At 42.2% G+C, this 21656-nt stretch overlaps 1 protein-coding gene across 2 annotated transcripts in view; it reads right to left on the bottom strand.

The window, feature by feature from the left end:
* The window catches only part of PGM5 (phosphoglucomutase 5), a 206253-nt gene that overhangs the window by 18835 nt on the left and 165762 nt on the right, over positions 1 to 21656 (bottom strand). The window contains exon 10 of one of the 2 annotated variants that reach the window (XM_004004337.5): positions 19687 to 19821. In XM_004004337.5, the coding sequence (XP_004004386.1) occupies positions 19687 to 19821 (135 nt within the window). Of the gene's footprint in view, positions 1 to 900; positions 19822 to 21656 lie in introns of those variants that run through there. The other variant, XM_060409386.1, reaches the window with a different exon arrangement.

Here is a 21656-nt window from a genome sequence, read left to right on the forward strand (position 1 = left end):
ATCTCCTGGGGATCTTCTTGACCCAGACCCAGGGATCAAGCCTGTGAATCCTGCATTGCAGGCAGATTATCATCTGAGCCACCAGGGATGCCCCATCTGGTCTGAAGGGAAAGTCAATCCTGCAAGCAGAAGTGGAGGAGATAAGGACCCTGAAGATTGCCACAGCTGGAATGCTTAGTCCTGAATGTGGACACAGATCCCCTGGGGGAGCTTGTTAAAATGCAAAATCTGATTTGGCAGGTCTGGGGTGGGGCCTGAGATTTTGCATCCAAGAAGCAGCCACGTGATACTGATGTTGATGCTGCTAGGCCAAGGACTGCTCTTTAAGTTGTAAGAGTTTCAAATACTGACAGAAAGAGTATAAATTACATCTGCTTTTAAACTTTTTAGTAAATCTTATTCATTACATGCATGGTGAATTCATCAGGACTGCAAATTCTGAGCAATATCAAAATGAAATACCCTATGTTAATATGTCCGGGTCAGCAGTTGGATTCACTAGAAGAGAAATGCCCGTGTGGTTAAAGACAGTACAAAATGTACAACTGGAAAATCTTAGTCAGTTACCAAGGTATCATAACTTCTGTGGAATACTACACTGCCCATCTTCACTGTAATTCCTGAGGTTGTAACTAAGCAAAGCAACTTTGTAACAAAGCAAACCAAGATCAAAAAGCAACAATAGACTTGGCTTCCTAAGGGATGTGGGGCTTCTGTGGGGAGTGGATTTGAAGGTCACCCAGAAAGCATCTTAAATGCAATCACTCCTTGTTAGGCACTCCTGGAAGCCCCATTCACACCAGAACACACAAGGGCACTCCTGGGTGTGCACAAGCACTAAGATAGCCCACACTTGCTGCCCATGCATTCTAAGTACCAACCAGAGCTCTCTCTCATATCTTTCTTCTTTTATTCCATTTATCCATGAAGTCCTTCCTGAATAGTTTTCCTTTGTCTTCCAACATAGTCCTAGTGCTGCCCATATGAAAATTATTTATAAGCAATTGCTTTAAATAAGAAAAAGAAGGAGTCCTTCCTAGAAGAAACCAAACACTTGAAAAAGGAATTCAGTTTCATGAAACAAACATGCCCAAAGACATTTTTCTTTCATGTTCTGCAGCAATCAAAAGCCAGGGAGCTCCATCTCAGGAGGCCAATTTTGGAGATTTCCAGGGATATTTGATACTTTTTTTTGAAAACATTAGAATTCACCTCTGTATGTAAACACAAATGTGAATACAGATGTAACTGAACCTTTTACAAAATCCATTGTTGAGCCAAACTCATTTGGATGTATACTTACTTCAGTGAATGTAATCAGAAATTGTGCATAAAGTTAAAAAAGGCCAGCATCAGCAAACTAGGGTCCTCAGACTAAACCTGGTATACCTGGTTTTTGGATAGCCTGTGAACTAAGACTAGTTTTTGTGTTTTTAAATGGTTGGGAAAAAATCAGAAGAGTTTTTTGTTATTTGTGAAAGTTACATGAAATTCAATAAATAAATTTACTAATTCATTTATGTATTGTTGGTGGCTGCTTTTCTGCTACAATAGCAGGTGAGAAGTTGCAACACAGACTGTATGACAAGCGTTAGGGGCTGAACTGCGTTCCCCTCCAAATCCACATACTGAAGTCTTGACGTGCTGAAGTACATCAGAGTGTGATCATCTTTGGAGACAAGGTCTCTACAGAGGCAATCAAATTAAAATGAAGTCACTAGGGGAGGCCCTACTCCAACAGGCCTGGTCTACTGATAAGACGAGGATTTGGACACAGGCATACATAGAAGGAAGATCATATAAAGAGATGGCGGCAGAAGGCAGCTATTTACAAACCCAGGAGATAAGCCTGGAAACAGATCCTTCCCTCACAGCCCTTAGAAGGAGCCAATCCTGCCAATGCCTTGACCTTGAACTTCTAGTCTCCAGAATTGTGTGAGACAATACATTTCTGTTGTTGAAACACCCAGTCTGTGGTTAGCTACAGCAGCCCTAGGAAACTAATACAGTGAGCAAAACAAAGTATTTACTATGTGGCTTTTACAGAGAAAGCTTGCTAACACTTAAAAAATTTAATTGGAGTTTAGTTGATTTACAATGTTGTATTAGTTTCAGGTGTACAGCACAGTGACTCAGTTATACGTATACATGTATCCACTCTGTTTTAGACTCTTTTCCCACGTAGGACATTACAGAGCATTGACTAGAGCTCGCTGTGCTATACAGTAGCTCCTTACGTGTTATATATAGTAGTGTATACATGTCACTACCCATCTCCCAATTCATGGGGCTAATTTTTGCATTGAATGCTTTGAGATCAGCAAGCACATGTCTCACGACCAGCAACAGACACTCCAGAAATCTTTCCTGTATCTCACACTTACTCTAGTCTTTAGAATCATCTTTTTCCTCCTGCAAATGAGATGGGAACAACCAACCAATTACACATTATCTTGGATAAAACAGAAGTACTGAACAACCCAACTCAGTATCTCTTGCATCAAGCCAGGAAGGTGGCAAATTAGTTCCACTAGCTCCGTGAATTTACGAATTCTCAATAATGGGAGAAGTGAGAAAAAGAAAGGAGAATGGAGAGACAGGAAAGGAATTTCAAATTCATTTCTGAACCTTTCAAAACAGTGCTGTGTAACTAAAAGATTGTGCCACAGAGCCCTGGCACCCTCTTGTAAGACCAACATTTTTAGTGGCTGCCAGTTCTCCGGGGACATCTCCCATAGATCCAGTTGGCCCTCAGAGAATTTAAGGGAAGATGATAAGGCACGACAGGTTAATTTCATTTTCAAAACAAATTACTAGTTATTTGGGGCCTTTTTGATCCTCACATGATCAGAAATATGGTCTACATTGCTATTAATAAAAATAATGGCAAGAACAATAATATTATGTGCCAAGCATGTCCAAAACACTTTATATTAATTATTTCACATAATCACCACAGTAATCCTATGAAATAAAAAGTATTTTTATTCCTCTGTGATTGATAAAGTACCTGAAATTTACAGAAACTAATTGTCCAAGATTACAGAACTGGAAAATGGCAGAACCAGGGCTCAAGATCAAAGATGTAGGATTCTGAAGCTCAATCTTTCAACAGTGGGTCATTTGGCCTCAATATGGCATATGAAAAAAACAAAATCTTGATGCCTTCACAATTTTATTCATCTGAAAAAGTGACTGTGTTTTTTTACTTCTTTGTCTTAGATACGTCTTTCATTCTGATGCTTTGACATCTCAGGATGTTGCCGACGTTGGAAGGGACTGCTCTTTCAGGGTTAGTTAATTTCTAGAAATAGCAAATAGCTCTCTTGGAAGCACACCTTTCATAATCACATCAACCAATCCAGAGCACACCCCCCAAGCATCTGCTTTGTTGGGCTCTCAAACTCATACCACTATCTACTAGCCCTAATGACCCCAGGGCCAGGTACTGGACAACTAAGAGCAGTGCCTGTACCCCAGAACTTGATGAAATTATTCAGACTAGCCAATTCTAAGCCTATAAACCCTGCCTCACCTCTTCCTTTTCATGGAAACCACAATAAAAGTTCTTACCTACATTCCCTGTCGTATCCCTTCTGCCTCATAACCAATCCTGGTGCTTCCTCCTGAGGCCTTGCATGGAGTGACTTGGCCCCTCATCTTGGGAATGGTGAGTAACAAGCTATCTTCTCAGTGACAAATCACATCCTAATCTATTGGCCTCACCATACCCAAACAATAATAAAACCTGTATTTTAAGACACTCTCATAGCCTCATCTACCTCCCATCCCCCTATAATTAAGTTTGGAATACTTACCAAACAATGCCTTGACACAGTGACTTCCACCAACAAAAATGCTCAGAAATGAAACTAACCAACCACCACTCCTGCCCCCCAAACAAAAACAATAATAGTAAAACGAGAGCTTCATAAACCTTCCATTGCTTTTCCTCCTGCCTAAGGCCTAAGCATTCTTCAAGGTAGTGAAACGCAGCTCTCTGAAGTGTGTGTCCCACCTCTCAACTTTCCCCGGAAGCAGAAACAAAGGATGAGGAACCCATCTTTTCTTCAGTAGGGTCTTCTGCTTCTTCAGTAGGGTGTCTCTTCTGAAGATTAGGGCATCAAACTTAGAATCAGCTGAGGGCAGACAAGAGAGTGAAACAGGTATGTTCCTCACCTGACTGCCCAGATCCTGCGTTCATCACGGGAAAAAGTGTGATCATGGAGGGGAACCCAGGTGATGCCTCCTCCTCCTAAGGCTGCTTGAGTACATGGTCTCCTGCTGAGCCTTCTTCTGAAGGTCACAGACAATCTCTGGGTTCACCACCAGTGTTAATTTGCCAAGATACACTCTTATTTATGAGCGCAAGTTTTACTATCCACCAAAGAAGGGCACTGATTCAAAGAAACCCTGAATCACTGCCAGCCAATGAGCCTTCAGTAGCTTTTTGCTGAAAGGCATGAAAACTTGGTTGTGCTGTGCATCAGGGCTGGAACAAAGAGAATGCTGGGAAAGCCAGATTGTGCTGGCTGCAGCCTGTCAAATCCATTCATCTGGCGAGAGGAGTTACGGCCAGTGACCCTCTGTACTTGTGTGACCAAGGCAAATTCATTCATGCTCCCTTTTCAGGCTGAGTAAACAAGATCCAGAAGGCTCTGGTTTGTGTACAGAAACAGCACCAGGTTAACCAATAGCTGGTTAAATATGCGCTTTGGGCACAGCAAAGTAGAAGCACCAAAAGAAATAGCCTCATAAGGAAAAAACAGTCAAAGTGCTGTTAGATTTCCTTACATTTATTTTTAAAGCTAATTTTGTTTTTTATTTTGAATTGACACATGGGGACATAGGGAGAGGAAATATAATTTCTGTTCAGAGCTATGCGTCTCTAAACAATAATTCAAAATTGACCCAAAGTCAGGATCAAGGCATGACATTTAGCTCTTCTGCCTTTTAAGACCACTAGGTTCTTGGGATAAATCAGCAATACCAAGACAGCCCTAGGAGATCAGGAACAAGGGCGGGGGGAGGGGGGGTTATATGGTATATAAAAAAGGAGGACTTGAGACAGGCTCTGTTGGTGGGACTGACATGAGTGGCTTACAGTGGGAGTAAGCTGTCAGCAAGAAGCATACTTTCCCTCTAGTCCTAGAGTGACCACAGCGCGGGCGGACAGGGTGGGTCTCTGCCCCAAGCCAGCATGTGTTCAGTACCTTGAAGAGAACTGTGATCTCAGCAGAGGCCAAGGGAAAGGCCCATTGTCATTAAAATCCTAAACAGCACTGGATTGTGACAGTCACTAGTCACAATCCTGCCAAATTACCAAACCAAGGGGGTTTATCACACACTGTCAGATGACCATCCCAGGAAAGGGTCTCAGTTCCAGGGAAAATAATCATAGTAATGGCAGAACATGAGTCCAGATTTCAATATCCAAATAAGAAAAATAAGGACTGTTTGATGTTTTATTTAAGGGGAAAATTCACCTAAATGAAAAAAATAAAGAAAACCCATACATGTTTACTTCTCAATTTTAATTTGGCTCCCAGTGACTCTGATCTGTGAGAACACAGTTGTACTTAATTCCTTTCCAGGCCACTAGAGGGAAATCTAAATCTAACTAGGACTTCTTCCTTCTTTTTTTAAACGAATATCACAGAATCAAAATTTTTAGGCTGAAAAACATATAGAAATGTTATCTTTTCTGCCCCTTCCATCCCTGCCCACTTCTAAAAATTATTTGAATCTATGTGGTCATGGAGACTTCCAGAAAAACACAAACCAGCCATCTTACTTGGGCAGGAGCCCTCATAGTTGGGAAACTGTTCTAATAGTCAGTCTGAATTCCTTCCAATTCAGCTTGAATTTATTTCCTCAAATTACATATTCATCAGTTATGGAGAACAGCTGGTCATCTTTCTCAGCATCATATTATTCTTTAAATTCCTGAATACCTCCAGGTCATGGCTGTCTCTCTCAAGCAAAATGAGCCAACTCTTCAACTTGGCCCAAAAGTGTACATCCCAACTCTTCAACCGGGTGTTTCTTCTCTAAACTCTCTCTACATCACCCCACCCTCCTCCCTATACTTTCAGACTACAGCAATACAGGCTAAACTATGAGGAGAAAAATGAAGTATTTCAAGGTTTTCCTTGCATGTATGCCTACTAATACATCCCTGTGCTGGCTCTCTTTTTAAATACAGCACAGTGTTTTTGATACATATTTACCTAGTATGATACCAAAGCCATATGTATACATGATGTGTATATGCATATCTGGGCTTCCCTAGTGGCACAGATGGTAAAGAATCTGCCTACATTACAGGAGACCTAGGTTCAGTCCCAGGGCTGGGAAGATTCCCTGGAGGAGGGCATGGCAACCCACTGCAGTATTCTTACCTGGAGACTCCCCATGGACAGGAGCCTGGTGGGCTACAGTCCACGCAGTTGCAGAGTTGGACACGACTGAGCAAATAATCACAGCAGAGCCTATACGTATATACCACATACACAAACATGTACCATATGTACCCATAATATACATATATATACACTTTCATATAAAAAATGAATGTCTAAGTTAGTGTGCATTTATGTGTCACTTCTGAACTCCATTGTATTTCCAACTTCCACAATCACACACATTATTTCAATTTCTAACTTCATTCTCCAAGTATTAACCACTCACTTTCCTATTAGGTATAAAACATAACTGGTATGTATTTAGAACGTTATTCTTTTAATGATTTTTTAAAAAGACTTATTCATTGATAATTCCCCTTCAAGGATCACAGCCTTGTCATGGCAAAGGGACTTGTGTAACTCAATGAAGCTATGAGCCATGCTGTGCAGGGCCACCCAAGACAGACAGGGCATGAAGAGTTCTGACAAAATGTGACCCACTGGAGGAGGGAATGGGAAACCTCATCTAGTCCTCTTACTGCCAGAACCCCATGAAGATCATGAAAAGGCAAAAAGCTGTGGCACTAGGAGATGAGCCCCCCGGGTCAGCAGGTGTCCAATGCGCGACTGGGGAAGAGCGGAAAGACAGCTCCAGAAAGAATGAAGAGGCTGAGCCAAAGTGGAAACAACATTCTGTTGTGGATATGTCTGGTGGTGAAAATAAAGTCTGATGCTATAAAGAACAATATTGCATAGGAATCTGGAACGTTAGGTCCATGAATCAAGGTAATTTGGATGTGGTCAAGGAGATGGCAAGAGTGAACATCAAAATCTTAGCAATCAGTGAACGAAAATGGACAGAAATGGGGGAATTTAATTCAGATGACCATTATATCTACTACTGTGGGCAAGAATCCTTTAGAAGAAATGGAGTAGACATTTCATAGTCAACAAAAGAATTTAAAATTCAGTCCTTGGGTGCAATCTCAAAAACAACAGAATGATCTTGGTTCATTTCCAAGGCAATCCATTCAACATCACAGTAACCCAAGTGTACACCCCAACCACTAATGCTGAAGAAGCTGAAGTTGACTGGTTCAATGAACATCCGCAACACTTTCTAGAACTAACACCAAAAAAGATGTCCTTTTCATCATAGGAGATCAGAATGCAAAAGTAGGAAGACAAGAGATACCTGGAGTAACAGGCAAGTTTGACCTTGGAGTACAAAATGAAGGAGGGCAAAGGCTAACAGTTTTCTCAATAGAAGACTGGTTATAGAAAATACTCCCTTCCAACAAAACAAGAGATGACTCTATACATGGACCTCATCAAACAGTCAACATCAAAATCAGACTGATTATATTCTTTGCAGCCAAAGATGGAGAAAAGCTGTATACAGTCAGCAGAAACAAGACCTGGAGCTGACTGTGGTTCAGATCATGAGCTTCTTATTGCAAAATTCAGGCTTAAACTAAAGAAAGTGGGGGAAACCACTAGGCCATTTAGGTATGACCTAAATCAAATCCCTTGTTATTATACAGTGGAGTTGATGAATAAATTCAAGGGATTAGATCTGGTAGACAGAGTGCCTGAAGAACTGTGAACAGAAGTTCAGAACATTGTACAGGAGGTGGTGACCAAAACCATTCTAAAGAAAAAGAAATGCAAGAATGCAAAGTGGTTGTCTGCGGAGATTTTACAAATAGCTGAGGAAAGAAGAGAAGCAAAAAGGAAGAGAGAAAGGGAAAGACATTCCCAACTGAATGCAGAGTTCCAGAGAATAGCAAGGAAAGATAAAAAGGCCTTGTTGAATGAACAATTTAAAGAAATGGAGGAAACAATAGAATGGGAAAGACTAGAGATCTCTTCAAGAAAACTGGACATATCAAGGGAACTTTTCATGCACGGATGGGTACGATAAAGGACAGAAATGGTAGGACCTAACAGAAGCAGAAGAGACTAAGAAGATATGGCAATACACAGAAGAACTATACAAAAAAATCTTAAGGGGCCAGATAACCACAATGGTGTGGTCACACTCCTAGATTCAGACATTCTGGAGTATGAAGTCAAGTGGGCCTTAGGAAGCACTACTACAAATAAGCTAGTGGAGGGGATGGAATTCCAGCTGAGCTGTTTCAGCTCCTAAAAGATGATGCTGTTAAAGTGTTGCACTCAATATGACAGCAAATTTGGAAAATTCAACAGTGGCCACAGGACTGGAAAAGGTCAGTTTTCATTCCAATCCCAAGGAAGGGCAATGCCAAAGAATGTTCAAATTACCATACAACTGCACTCATTTCACATGATAGTAAGGTTATGCTCAAAATCCTTCAAGCTAGGCTTCAGTAGTATATGAATCGAGAACATCCAGATGTACCAGCTGGATTTAGAAAAGGCATAGGAGATCAAATTGCCAGCATCTGTTGGATCATAGAGAAAGCAAGGGAAATCCAAAGGAACATACATCTTTGCTTTATTGACTATGCCAAAGCCTTTGACTGTGTGGATCACAACAATCTGTGGAAAATTCTTAAATAAATGGGATTATCAGACCACCTTATCTGTCTCCTGAGAAACTTGTATGCAGAACAAGAAGCAACAGTTAGAACTGGAGATGGAATGACTCACTGGTTCAAAATAGGGAAAGGTGTAAGACAAGGCTGTAGATTGTCACTCTGCTTATTTAACTTCTATGCAGAGTACATCATGCAAAATGCTGGACTGGATGAATCACAAGCTGGAATCAAGATTGCTGGGAGAAGCATAAACAACCTCAGATATGCAGATCATGATACCACTCTAATGGCAGAAAGTGAAGAGGAACTAAAGGGCCTCTTGATGAATTGAAAGAGGAAACTGAAAAAGCTGACTTACAACTCAACATTCAAAAAACGAAGATCATGGCATCTGGTCGCATCATTTCATGGAAAGTAGAAGGGGAAAAAATGGAAGCAGTGACATTTTCTTTTCTTGGGCTCCAAAATCACTACAGATGGTGACTGCAGTCATGAAATTAAGATGACTGCTCCTTGGAAAGAAAGCTATGACAAACCTAGATAGTGTAGTAAAAGGAGAGTCATCACTTTGCTGACAAAGATCTGTATAGTTAAAGCTATGGTATTTCTAGTAGTCATGAATGGATGTGAGAGCTGGACCATAAAGAAGGCTGAGCAATTTGTACTGATGCTTTCAAATTATGGTGCTGGAGAAGACTCTTGAGAGTCCCTTGGACTACAAGGAGATCAAACCAGTCAATCCTAAAGGATATCAACCCTGAATATTCATTGGAAGGACTGACACTAAAACTCAATACTTCATCTTCACCACCTGATGCAAAGAGCTGACTCACTGGAAGAGACCCTCATGCAGGGAAAGCTTGAAAGCAAGAGGAGAAAGGGGTGACAGAGATGAGACGGTTGGATGGTATCACCTGACTCAATAGTCATGAGTTTGAGCAAACTCTGGGAGACAGTGAAGGACAGGAAAGCCTGGGGTCAATGGGGTTGCAAAGAGTCAGACACTAGTTAGTGACTGATCAAGGAACAACAACAAAGCTGAAAATGCCATAAGTCAGAAATGCATTTAACACACCTAACATATACATCATCAGTTAGCCTAGCCTGCCTTAAATATGCTTGGAGTACTTACATTAGCTGATAGTTGGGCAAATTCATCTAACACAATTCCTGTTTTATAATAAAGTGTTGAACAACTCATTAGTTTATTGAATATTGTACTGAAAGTGAAAAGCAGAGTGGTTTTATGGATACAGAGTGGTTGTGGGTGTATCGGTTGTTTACCTTTGAGACTGTGTGGCTGCCTGGGAGGTGAGGCTCAGCCTGGGAAAAGGTCAAAAATCAAAGTACAGTTTCTACTGAAAGTTTATAGCTATCACACCATCAAAAAGTAGAAAAATCAAGTTGCACCATCATAAGTCAGGGACTGTATGTTTTGTTCATTTGGCAAAACTGTACTGGACATTTCCCGTATGCCAGGTGGTACTCTGTGCATTAGGGATGCAGTGAAAACAATTATGCCCTCGCTTCCTGATGCTTTTCTTCAACTGGGTGGAGACAGACAATAAAACAAGTAACTAAATATATATGAATGGGACTATGAGCTACAAAGAAAAGTAAAGCAGGGCAAGGGACCTAAGCTGCACTCAGCTGTGAGGGCTATTTTATGTAGGGTGGCCAGGGGAACCTTCATGGAGACATAAGGGGCAGGTCATGAAGATTTCAGAGGGAAAAGCATTCCAGACAGAGGAAACAGCCACTGTTAAGTGTCTTGAGGCAGAGTGTTCTTGGCATATTGATCAAATAATGGCTGGAGTGGAGAGAGAAACAGGATGAGAGGGAGGAGATAAGGTGAAAGGGAGAGGGGGGCCGCTTCCAGCAGTGTCTGAGATCACAGTTAGGGGTCTGGCAATTCTTTGAGTGAGACAGGGAGCCCCGAAGGACTTTAGAGCAACGAGGTGATCTAACATGTTTTTTAAAGCAATTCTTCTGGTTGTGCTGAGATGAGGGTGTGCGCAGGAGTGGACAGAGAGGAAGGAAGGAGGTCTGTGGGGAGAGAACTGCAGGCCTCCAAAGGAGAGCTCCCTGGCCCAGCGTGGCAACAGTTTGGGCAGAAGACAGACTCAGACTCTGGCCGAGTTCTGAGGGTCATGTTGATAGGACTTGCTCTTGGATGTGCATTAGGAAAGGGAAAAAAAAAAAAAGGAGTCAAGGATGAATCCTAGATTTCTAACCAAACCTACTAGAAGGATGAAAATGCCCTTTACTGAGATGAAGAAACTGAAAGAAGCAGGGGTTGGGGGGGGAGAGGGAGGTGCTGGCAGAACTTCAGTTTTGCACACATCAAGTTGAAATGTCTAGAAAACATTCATGTGGAACCCAGTGGGCAACTGGAAAGTCTAGATGACAGTGAAGGGCACTAAAAACACATGCTGCCCCTTCTGCCATTTAAAATTTCAAAGTCAATGAACTACACTGTTAAAAAATTCTGAATTCTGAAAATGGAGAAAAACTTGAGTAAAAATTAAGTTCCTCCATAAAATTTTTTTCAAGGTATTGTTTTTAGGGCTTCATGGTTCATCTAACTCTTTGCTGATCGAAGTGTGGTCCCTGGACTAGCAGCACAACACGACTCAGGGCTTGTGAGAAATGTAGACTCTCAGTTCAGTTCAGTTGCTCAGTCGTGTCCGACTCTTTGTGACCCCATGGACTGCAGCATACCAGGCATCCCTGTCCATCACCAACTCCTGGAGTTCACTCAAACTCACGCCCATCGAGTCGGTCATGCCATCCAGCCATCTCATTCTCTGTTGTCCCCTTCTCCTCCTGCCCTCAATCCCTCCCAGCATCAAAGTCTTTTCCAATGAGTCAACTCTTTGCTTGAGGTGGCCAAAGTACTGGAGTTTCAGCTTTAGCATCAGTCCTTCTAAGAACACCCAGAGCTGAACTACTTTAGAATGGACTGGTTGGATCTCCTTGCAGTCCAAGGGACTCTCAAGAGTCTTCTCCAACACCACAGTTCAAAAGCATCAATTCTTTGGTGCTCAGCTTTCGTCACAGTCCAACTCTCACATCCGTATATGACCACTGGGAAAACCATAGCCTTGACTAGACGGACCTTTGTTGGCAAAGTAATGCCTCTGCTTTTGAATATGCTATCTAGGTTGGTCATAACTTTCCTTCCAAGGAGTAAGCGTCTTTTAATTTCATGCTGCAATCACCATCTGCAGTGATTTTGGAGCCCCCCAAAATAAAGTCAGCCACTGTTTCCACTGTTTCCCCATCTATTTGCCATGAAGTGATGGGACCAGATGCCATGATCTTCGTTTTCTGAATGATGAGCTTTAAGCCAACTTTTTCACTCTCCTCTTTCACTTTCATTAAGAGGCTTTTTAGTTCCTCTTCACTTTCTGCCATAAGGGTGGTGTCATCTGCATATCTGAGGTTATTGATATTTCTCCTGGCAATCTTGATTCCAGCTTATACTTCTTCCAGCCCAGCATTTCTCATGATGTACTCTGCATAGAAGTTAAATAAGCAGGCTGACAATATATAGCCTTGATGTACTCCTTTTCCTATTTGGAACCAGTCTGTTGTTCCATGTCCAGTTCTAACTGTTGCTTCCTGACCTGCATACAGACTTCTCAAGAGGCAGGTCAGGTGGTCTGGTATTCCCATCTCTCTCAGGATTTTCCACAGTTTATTGTGATCCACACAGTCAAAGGCTTTGGCATAGTCAATAAAGCAGAAATAGATGTTTTTCTGGAACTCTCTTGCTTTTTTGATGATCCAGCAGATATTGGCAATTTGATCTCTGGTTCCTCTGCCTTTTCTAAAACCAGCTTGAACATCAGGAAGTTCATGGTTCATGTATTGCTGAAGCCTGGCTTGGAGAATTTTGAGCATTACTTTACTAGCGTGTGAGATGAGTGCAATTGTGCGGTAGTTTGAGCATTCTTTGGCATTGCCTTTCTTTGGGATTGGAATGAAAACTGATCTTTTCCAGTCCTGCGGCCACTGCTGAGTTTTCCAAATTTGCTGGCATAATGAGTGCAGCACTTTCACAGCATCATCTTTCAGGATTTGAAATAGCTCAACTGGAATTCTATCACCTCCACTAGCTTTGTTCATAGTGATGCTTTCTAAGGCCCACTTGACTTTGCATTCCAGGATGTTTGGCTCTAGGTGAGTGATCACACCATCGTGATTATCTGAGTTGTGAAGCTCTTTTTGTACAGTTCTTCCGTGTATTCTTGCCACCTCTTCTTAATATCTTCTGCTTCTGTTAGGTCCATACCATTTCTGTCCTTTATCGAGCCCATCTTTGCATGAAATGTTCCCTTGGTATCTCTAATTTTCTTGAAGAGATCTCTAGTCTTTCCCATTCTGTTGTTTTCCTCTATTTCTTTGCATTGATCACTGAGGAAGGCTTTCTTCTCTCTTCTTGCTATTCTTTGGAACTGTGCATTCAGATGCTTATATCTTTCCTTTTCTCCTTTGCTTTTCACTTGTCTTCTTTTCACAGCTATTTGTAAGGTCTCCCCAGACAGCCATTTTGCTTTTTTGCCTTTCTTTTCCATGGGGATGGTCTTGATCCCTGTCTCCTGTACAGTGTCACGAACCTCCGTCCATAGTTCATCAGGCACTCTATCTATCAAATCTAGTCCCTTAAATCTATTTCTCACTTCTACTGTATAATCATAAGGGATTTGATTTAGGTCATACCTAAATGGTCTAGTGGTTTTCCCTACTTTCTTCAATTTAAGTCTGAATTTGGCAATAAGGAGTTCATGATCTGAGCCACAGTCAGCTCCCAGTCTTGTTTTTGCTGACTGTATAGAGCTTCTCCATCTTTGGCTGCAAAGAATATATTCAATCTGATTTCAGTGTTGACCATCTGGTGATGTCCATGTGTAGAGTCTTCTCTTGCGTTGTTGGAAGTGGGTGTTTTCTATTACCAGTGTGTTCTCTTGGCAAAACTCTGTTAGCCTTTGACCTACTTTGTTTTGTATTCCAAGGCCAAATTTGCCTGTTACTCCAGGTGTTTCTTGACTTCTTACTTTTGCATTCCAGTCCCCTTAACGAAAAGGACATCTTTTTGGATGTTAGTTCTAAAAGGTCTTGGCAGCGGCCGAGAGGAACAACCCCACATCCAAGGAGCAGTGGCTGCACAGGCGCAGGAGTGCCGAGAGGATCTACTCCACATTCAAGGTCAGGAGGGGCGGCCGTGAGGAGATACCCCTCGTCCAAGGTAAGGAGCAGTGGCTGCGCTTTGCTGGAGCAGCCGTGAAGAGATACCCCATGTCCAAGGTAAGAGAAACCCAAGTAAGACGGTAGGTGTTGCAAGAGGGCATCAGAGGGCAGACACACTGAAACCATAATCACAGAAAACTAGTCAATCTAATCACACTAGGACCACAGCCTTGTCTAACTCAATGAAACTAAGCTATGCCGTGTGGGGCCACACAAGACAGACGGGTCATGGTGGAGAGGTCTGATGGAATGTGGTCCACTGGAGAAGGGAATGGCAAACCACTACAGTATTCTTGCCTTGAGAACCCCATGAACAGTATGAAAAGGCAAAATGATAGGATACTGAGAGAGGAACGCCCCAGGTTGGCAGGTGCCCAATATGCTGCTGGAGATCAGTGGAGAAATAACTCCAGAAAGAATGAAGGGATGGAGCCAAAGCAACAACAATGCCCAGTTGTGGATGTGACTGGTGATAGTAGCAAGGCCCGATGCCGTAAAGAGCAATATTGCATAGGAACCTGGAATGTCAGGTCCATGAATCAAGGCAAATTGGAAGTGGTCAAACAGGAGATAGCAAGAGTGAACGTCGACATTCTAGGAATCAGCGAACTAAAATGGACTGGAATGGGTGAATTTAACTCAGATGACCATTATATCTACTACTGCGGGCAGAAACCCCTCAGAAGAAATGGAGTAGCCATCATGGTCAACAAAAGAGTCCGAAATGCAGTACTTAGATGCAGTCTCAAAAACCACAGAATGATCTCTGTTTCCAAGGCAAACCATTCAATATCACAGTAATCCAACTCTATATAGACTCTGGCCTTCCCCAAACCTGAGTCAGCATAAGCTTAGCCAGATCCCCAGGTGATTCTTATACACATTAAAGTATATGTATACCAAAGTATATGCATGTCAATATATACGTATATGTATATAAGCATCTTGGGCTTCCCAGGTGGCTCAGTGGTAAAAAAAAATCTACCTGCCAATGCAGGAGGCACAAGACATGTGGGTTTGATCCTTGGGTTGGGAAGATCTCCTGTAGTAGGAAATGGCAACCCACTCCAGCATTCTTGCCTGGAGAATTTCACGGACAGAGAATTTCAGGGGCAGGCTTCAGTTCATCGGGTTGCAAAGAGTTGGACATGACGGAACGCATGTATGTGCACATGGACACACACACACAAGAATATTAATGTATACTATACAAGTATATATATAAGTATTTAATACACTTATCTAATTAGAATCACCTATTAATAGGAAGCTTTTTAAAATTAGAGGCCTACACAGAATAATTAAAGTCAGTCTCTGGGAATAGGCCCAGTCATGGTATCTTCACCGAGGCCCCCAAGTGGTTCTGATGTGCAATCTGGGTTAGAACCACTGATCTAACTCTTCCTGGCCTGCTCCCCTTGTACTACTAGGCTTATATTGCTGATGCTTTTAAGAACCTGTCTGCAAAGAGGCCTGCAGATCTAAGATGGCATGGAGGTGTGCAGCTAGAGGAGCCATCTGTTTTGGTGTGTTGGGGATAGTCTCAACATAGTGATTATCAGTGCCCCCATTTCACTCTCAGAAGAATTGTAGTTTAGATGATAAATTATATGTTCTTCCAACATAATACAAAAGGGCTCTGGGCTTTATATTTCTAGATTATAAAGTCATAATAAGAACAGGTAGAAGAAAATATCAGATAAATTCAGTGTAGAAACTTCTGGTGCTTAGATATTAGCTTTTAAAATACTATGTACAGCTTATCAGAAATACATACATACGTTCCCTCAATTTGTAAGGAGGGTTAGAGAAAATCTGTCTCCTTCAAGAGACTGGGGGGTGGGGGGGTGGGGCATGGTTATATCCTGCAATTAAAGTACCAAAGCCAGCTGCTGATTAGTAGGGAGCTGATTATCAGCCTGTGATTACCCCAGGCCTTAGCAAAACTTCTCCTTCCTTTTCCTTTTGGATCTTTAATTGTTCATTAGCTACTCCACCCTCAGGCTCAAAGGGACATGGAAAGAAGTTAAAAAAAAAAAAAGGTTAATTTAGTGGCCCTGATAATAAACTTGATGAGAAAGAAAATGGAAACAATTGGACTGTTTCTGGTTACCTGTGAATTTAAATTAGTTTGGCTCATCCCTTTTTCCAAATTATTCCCAGCTGGTGTGAGGGTTCACTGAAGCCCTACTGACTCCCAGTAAAATTAAAGTAATCTTGTATTTTTGAAAGTATGTAATCTTCCAGAAATAGGGCTTGGAAGCTTTCCCTCCTCATTTACCAAGGGCACAGGGTGAGGGCAAGGCGAGCGCCTCCTCATCTCCTCAGAGCTGCACCCCCCCACCTTCTTCTCCCCTACTATCAACTCACAGGTGTATATAGACAGAATTTTTATATCTGATGCAGATAAGAAATCATTTTACACAACTTAAGACAAATGGTATAATTACTGTTAGACAAAAGGACCCAAACGGAAAAGCTACACACAGGAGGAGAGACTTGTGTGCATAGAGATTGTATCACAAGTTTTCCTAGTTGCATCACCAAGATAGTTATGAATACTTCCACAAGGCAACCACAGCATAAATGTTTAAAACATGTTCTGTTCACATGCGTTTAAAACGTCTGGAAAAGAAACTATCCACATGCAAAGTGAAAGAGCCAGATGCTGATAAGTTAGTTAAAGGGAACTCGCTGCATGTGCACTCGGTCGTGTCCAACTCTTTGCAGCCCGTGGACTGTAGCCTGCCAGGCTCCTCTGTCTATGGGATTTTCCAAGCAAGAACATTGCAGTAGGTTGCCATTTCTTACTCCAGGGGACCTTCCCGACCCAGGATCCAACCTGTGTCTTTGGCGTCTCCTGCACTGGCAGGTGGATTTTTTTTTTTTTTTTTCACCACCGTGCCACCTGGGAAGAACTCTTGTTGAATAACAACAGTAAGGGAGTCTTCTTATTAAATAACTTAAATGGAGATAGTATTAAATTAGGGTGGGTAAAACATCAAAATAAATACCTGTTGAATTAAAATAAGAGTATCAATAGAACCTCTATAGATTAGAGAGGTACTTTTATAGGCTTCTGAGTGCCAGGAGAGGGTCGGTGGGGGCATCTGTTCTCTGCTTTCCAGGCTGTGAGAACAAGCTAGAAGGATGGAAGAGGTCTCTGTGACTGAGAAAGCGTCACAAGCTGGTGTTGCCTGGCCAACCCTGGACCAGTAATAATCTTAGCAGCTGGAGCAGGTCTTATATTTGATCTCTGTTAACAGTTAACTACAGGCTTTTCCTTCCAGAGCTCTTGGAAGGCAGAGGCAAGTGGTCCTGGAAAGCAATGCTGGAAGGAGGCCCCCGGCGGTTAAACTCAGACGCTGAGGGACAGGTCAGCAGTAACTGAGCCAGGTGGGCCTGCAGAGAAATGCTGTTTCCTTTTCCTCAGGGGATTAGAAAATCTACTCTACATTTTATCTTGACTGAACTGTATCATGCAATATGGCTGAAGTTGATGAGTCAATGAAGTCTGTTGTTTGAATAAAAAAATCTATTTTTAAGCTAAAATGTTTCGCTAGATCGTAAGTTTAACATTCTGAGGCCCATCTAGCAACAACTGAGAAAGCCCTCACTTAGGATTAGAAAGGGAACAGCAGTCATGAGGAGAAGAGCCATATCAATGAAAGGATTTCTGAGTCATTCAAAATGGCAAACTTTTTAAACCAATGGAATGGATAATAACATAGCCATGGCGACTATAACCAGCATTACTTATGTTTTTATTTTCTTTTACCCACAGACTGATGTAGATACTTACCACAATCCTCTAGCAGCAGGCCTGTGATGGCTTTCAGTTTCAAAGGAAGCCTTAAAAAGACTAACACCACTTGGCTTTGTGGGACTACTTCAGAGAGACACTCATATGTGCATAGGATTTTTTTACACATGTCTAATGGCCTAGACATCATACTTCTGCACATGGTGCAGAGGTAAATAAAAATAAGCAAATATCATAACCACTTACCCCAAGCAAATAGGGAAAAGAATATTGAGAAAAAATAGCCTTGAGTCAGAGTGAGTCAGAGGCCTCGGGTCAGAGTGAGTCAGAGTTGGTGACGCCAGGAATATCATTCCTCACCCTGTACGTAGCTCTGGACTTTCAGGCCCTCACTTTAATCTCACTTCCCAACATGAAATGTAGAAGAGTTTTATATGGAATTTTTATATGGTCTCCAATTCTTGCACGATTAGGTACTATCTTGCATGAAAAGTACCCACTAACAAATTATGTTGGCAGACTGTGGCACATCCCTGCATGAAAAATCTGGGATCCTGAGAAGGAAAGGCCAGAGTCTCAATGCTGGCCCTGTGCTCTGCCCCTTCACACTCTCAGTGATCCTAACAATAGTTCTCAGTCTCCTGTTTTAGATAATTTTACTCCAGACAGATCTACTGGTTACAGGGTCAGGTGTAAGAATCAATGGTATCATTTTTATAAAATTCTTTGAGATTCTCCAAAGAAAGAGGCAATTTTTTAAAATTAAAAACCACTAAATTACTGACAAAGAAATAATAACCCTTCCTGGTATTTAATTCCTTCTAGGGCACAAATTTGGCAAATTATAACTGAAAATTCTGGGCATGACTCAACTGAGAAGCAATGAGTTTTTCTTTGTTCCTCTCCTTCTCCACAAAAGAAGCGCTGCAGAGCGAACCAGTGTTTTCATCGCAAGGAACCATCTCATCAAGGATTCTGCTTCAAAACCCAGGTTAAACTAGAGATCAAGGCAGGGAGGGGCAGCCTGCAGTGAGGCTGGAAGTACCCAACATTAGAGTGGGGGGTTTTCTGGTATTACTTAATGTTGCCTGGAGCTTTAACAAATTTGGGAGTGGGGATATGGTTGTGCTGTTGCTCTTCTAAGTGAGTTTTTAATTAGCCTTTTTTTGACAACTTGAGAGGGCTCTGCTAAACTCAGGCCAGCCCAGCTTTGTCAGTGTCCTCCCTGAACTTTAAATTCAGAGCATCCCTGGCCCCTCTTCTCATGCTGGGCCAGGCAGCAACCTCAGGGAGGAAGTCCAGGGTAGCACCTGTACTGGCACCTCAAGGTCATCATCCAACTTGGAGCTTTCCAAACACTTGGGAATTGATCATTTAAATGAGTATAGTCAAGGCTCTGAGGAGTTTAACCAGCTTGACTCTAACTCAAAATTTTCTCAACTTATCTATACAAGGTGCCTCTCTTGAGGTCACTACAATCCAAAAACTACAGGACAGTCGGGAAGCAAGTAGTTTGGGAAATGCTGGTCTAAACTCGTAGATGCTTGAGAGCAATTTTTCTGTTTCAAACACTGAGTGAAAGAGTTAAAATTGCTTAGAGTCATTCTAAGTGTGCCTTTGGTTGTAGCTATCCATATGCCTTTCTAGAAAGTAAAATCACCCTCACTACAGGCCCATTGGAGCTCCTGAAATGTGCCATGAGCGTAAGATACACTATGCTGAAAGTATAGCTCTGTTTTGTTACCTGGGGCTCCTGGTCATGACCGCTGGGATCCCTCTCGTAGCTTTCTGCATATAGTCTGATGGTGGCCCGCACGCCACTAGAGGAACTGAGCCGGAAGATGAGCCGAGATGCATCAGAGAAAATGATCCTCAGACCCTAAGAGCAAGAATATCGAGGATGGATCAGTGAACAAATAAATATACATGTAAAAATGATGAATACTGACTTTGGAGATTAGCATATTTCCATGCTCAGATATGCAGATAACACCACCCTTATGGCAGAAAGTGAAGAGGAACTAAAAAGTCTCTTAATGAAAGTGAAAGAGGAGAGTGAAAAAGTTGGCTTAAAGCTCAACATTCAGAAAACGAAGATCATGGCATCTGGTCCCATCACTTCATGGGAAATAGATGGGGAAACAGTGGAAACAGTGTCAGACTTTTTTTTTTTTTTGCCTCCAGAATCACTGCAGATGGTGATTGCAGCCATGAAATTAAAAGACGCTTACTCCTTGGAAGGAAAGTTATGACCAACCTAGATAGCATATTCAAAAGCAGAGACATTACTTTGCCAACAAAGGTCCATCTAGTCCAGGCTATGGTTTTTCCAGTGGTCATGTATGGGCGTGAGAGTTGGACTGTGAAGAAAGCTGAGTGTCGAAGAATTGATGCTTTTGAACTGTAGTGTTGGAGAAGACTCTTGAGACTTCCTTGGACTGCAAGGAGATCCAACCAGTCCATCCTAAAGGAGATCAGTCCTGGGTGTTCATTGGAAGAACTGATGCTGAAGCTGAAACTCCAATATTTTGGCCACCTCACGCAAAGAGTTGACTCATTGGAAAAGACCCTGACGCTGGAAGGGATTGTGGGCAGGAGGAGAAGGGGACGACAGAGGATGAGATGGCTGGATGGCATCACTGACTCGATGGACATGAGTTTGGGTAAACTTCAGGAGTTGGTGATGGACAGGGAGGCCTGGCATGCTGCGATTCATGGGGTTGCAAAGAGTCGAACACGACTGAGCAACTCAACTCCAAAGATGCTCACCATCATGACAACTTATAACTGGCTCTCTACACTCACTCCAGTGGAACAGTGAGGTAAATCCAGATGCTCCCTAAGGTTATCTATTCATCTCTATTCTGTTTCTGTTGCTTTCTGGTGAGTGTTGGGGAGGGTGGGATTAGGAGCAACACTATCAACAGATGCTCAAGCTCCCTTGGCCTGGCAATGTGGAAATCAGAAAGAGGTGGCGGTAACAAGGATGGGGCGATATTTAATTAGTGTCACTGGAGCCAAAGTTTGTCTCTTTGGAACCTGCTGGATGCAATCAGGTAGGCAATTTATCTGTTACAGTGAGACAAATGATCCACATCAAAGCTCCCCCACATGATGTTAGACTTGGCTCTAACTTCACCTCCTCTCTGCTTCTGCCCATGTTCCCACACTTCCCTGGGAGCCATGGAGTCCTACAATGCAATGCTCAGGGCTGGAGCTTTTGCCGGGTTTTGAGGGTTTCTGTGTGCAGCCTCATCCTCTTGGCTCTCTTTTTCCTTCTTGCGCGTAAGACCTGGCCACCAGTGTGTGATGGGGGCAGAGTTGCAGCAGTACCTCACACACTGCCCAGTATTTGACTTTGGCTCAGAACAGCATCCATTCTCTATGCATCTCTTATTAGTGGCAGCAACATTTTAAAAAAATATGACTGTGAGATCACATTGTGACTTCTGTTGAAGGAAATTTGTTTTCTTGAGACAACTGATAAAGTTATTATTATAAATAACCATATTGACAGGGGCCAGAGGAAAGAGAGGCAGGAACAAAATAATATGTCTGGCTGCTTGTTGGTTCTGAAAAAGTAGAAGTCTTAGGCAAATTGATAGCAGACATTTTCCCTATGAAATTTGCTTAGAAACTTCTCTGGCCTCAAATTCTGCTTGTTAAGAATAAGCCATTAATAAAAATATTCATACATGCCACATGAACCTGATT

Source organism: Ovis aries, chromosome 2, assembly GCF_016772045.2.
Source record: "Ovis aries strain OAR_USU_Benz2616 breed Rambouillet chromosome 2, ARS-UI_Ramb_v3.0, whole genome shotgun sequence".
In the NCBI taxonomy this organism is placed as follows: domain Eukaryota; kingdom Metazoa; phylum Chordata; class Mammalia; order Artiodactyla; family Bovidae; genus Ovis; species Ovis aries.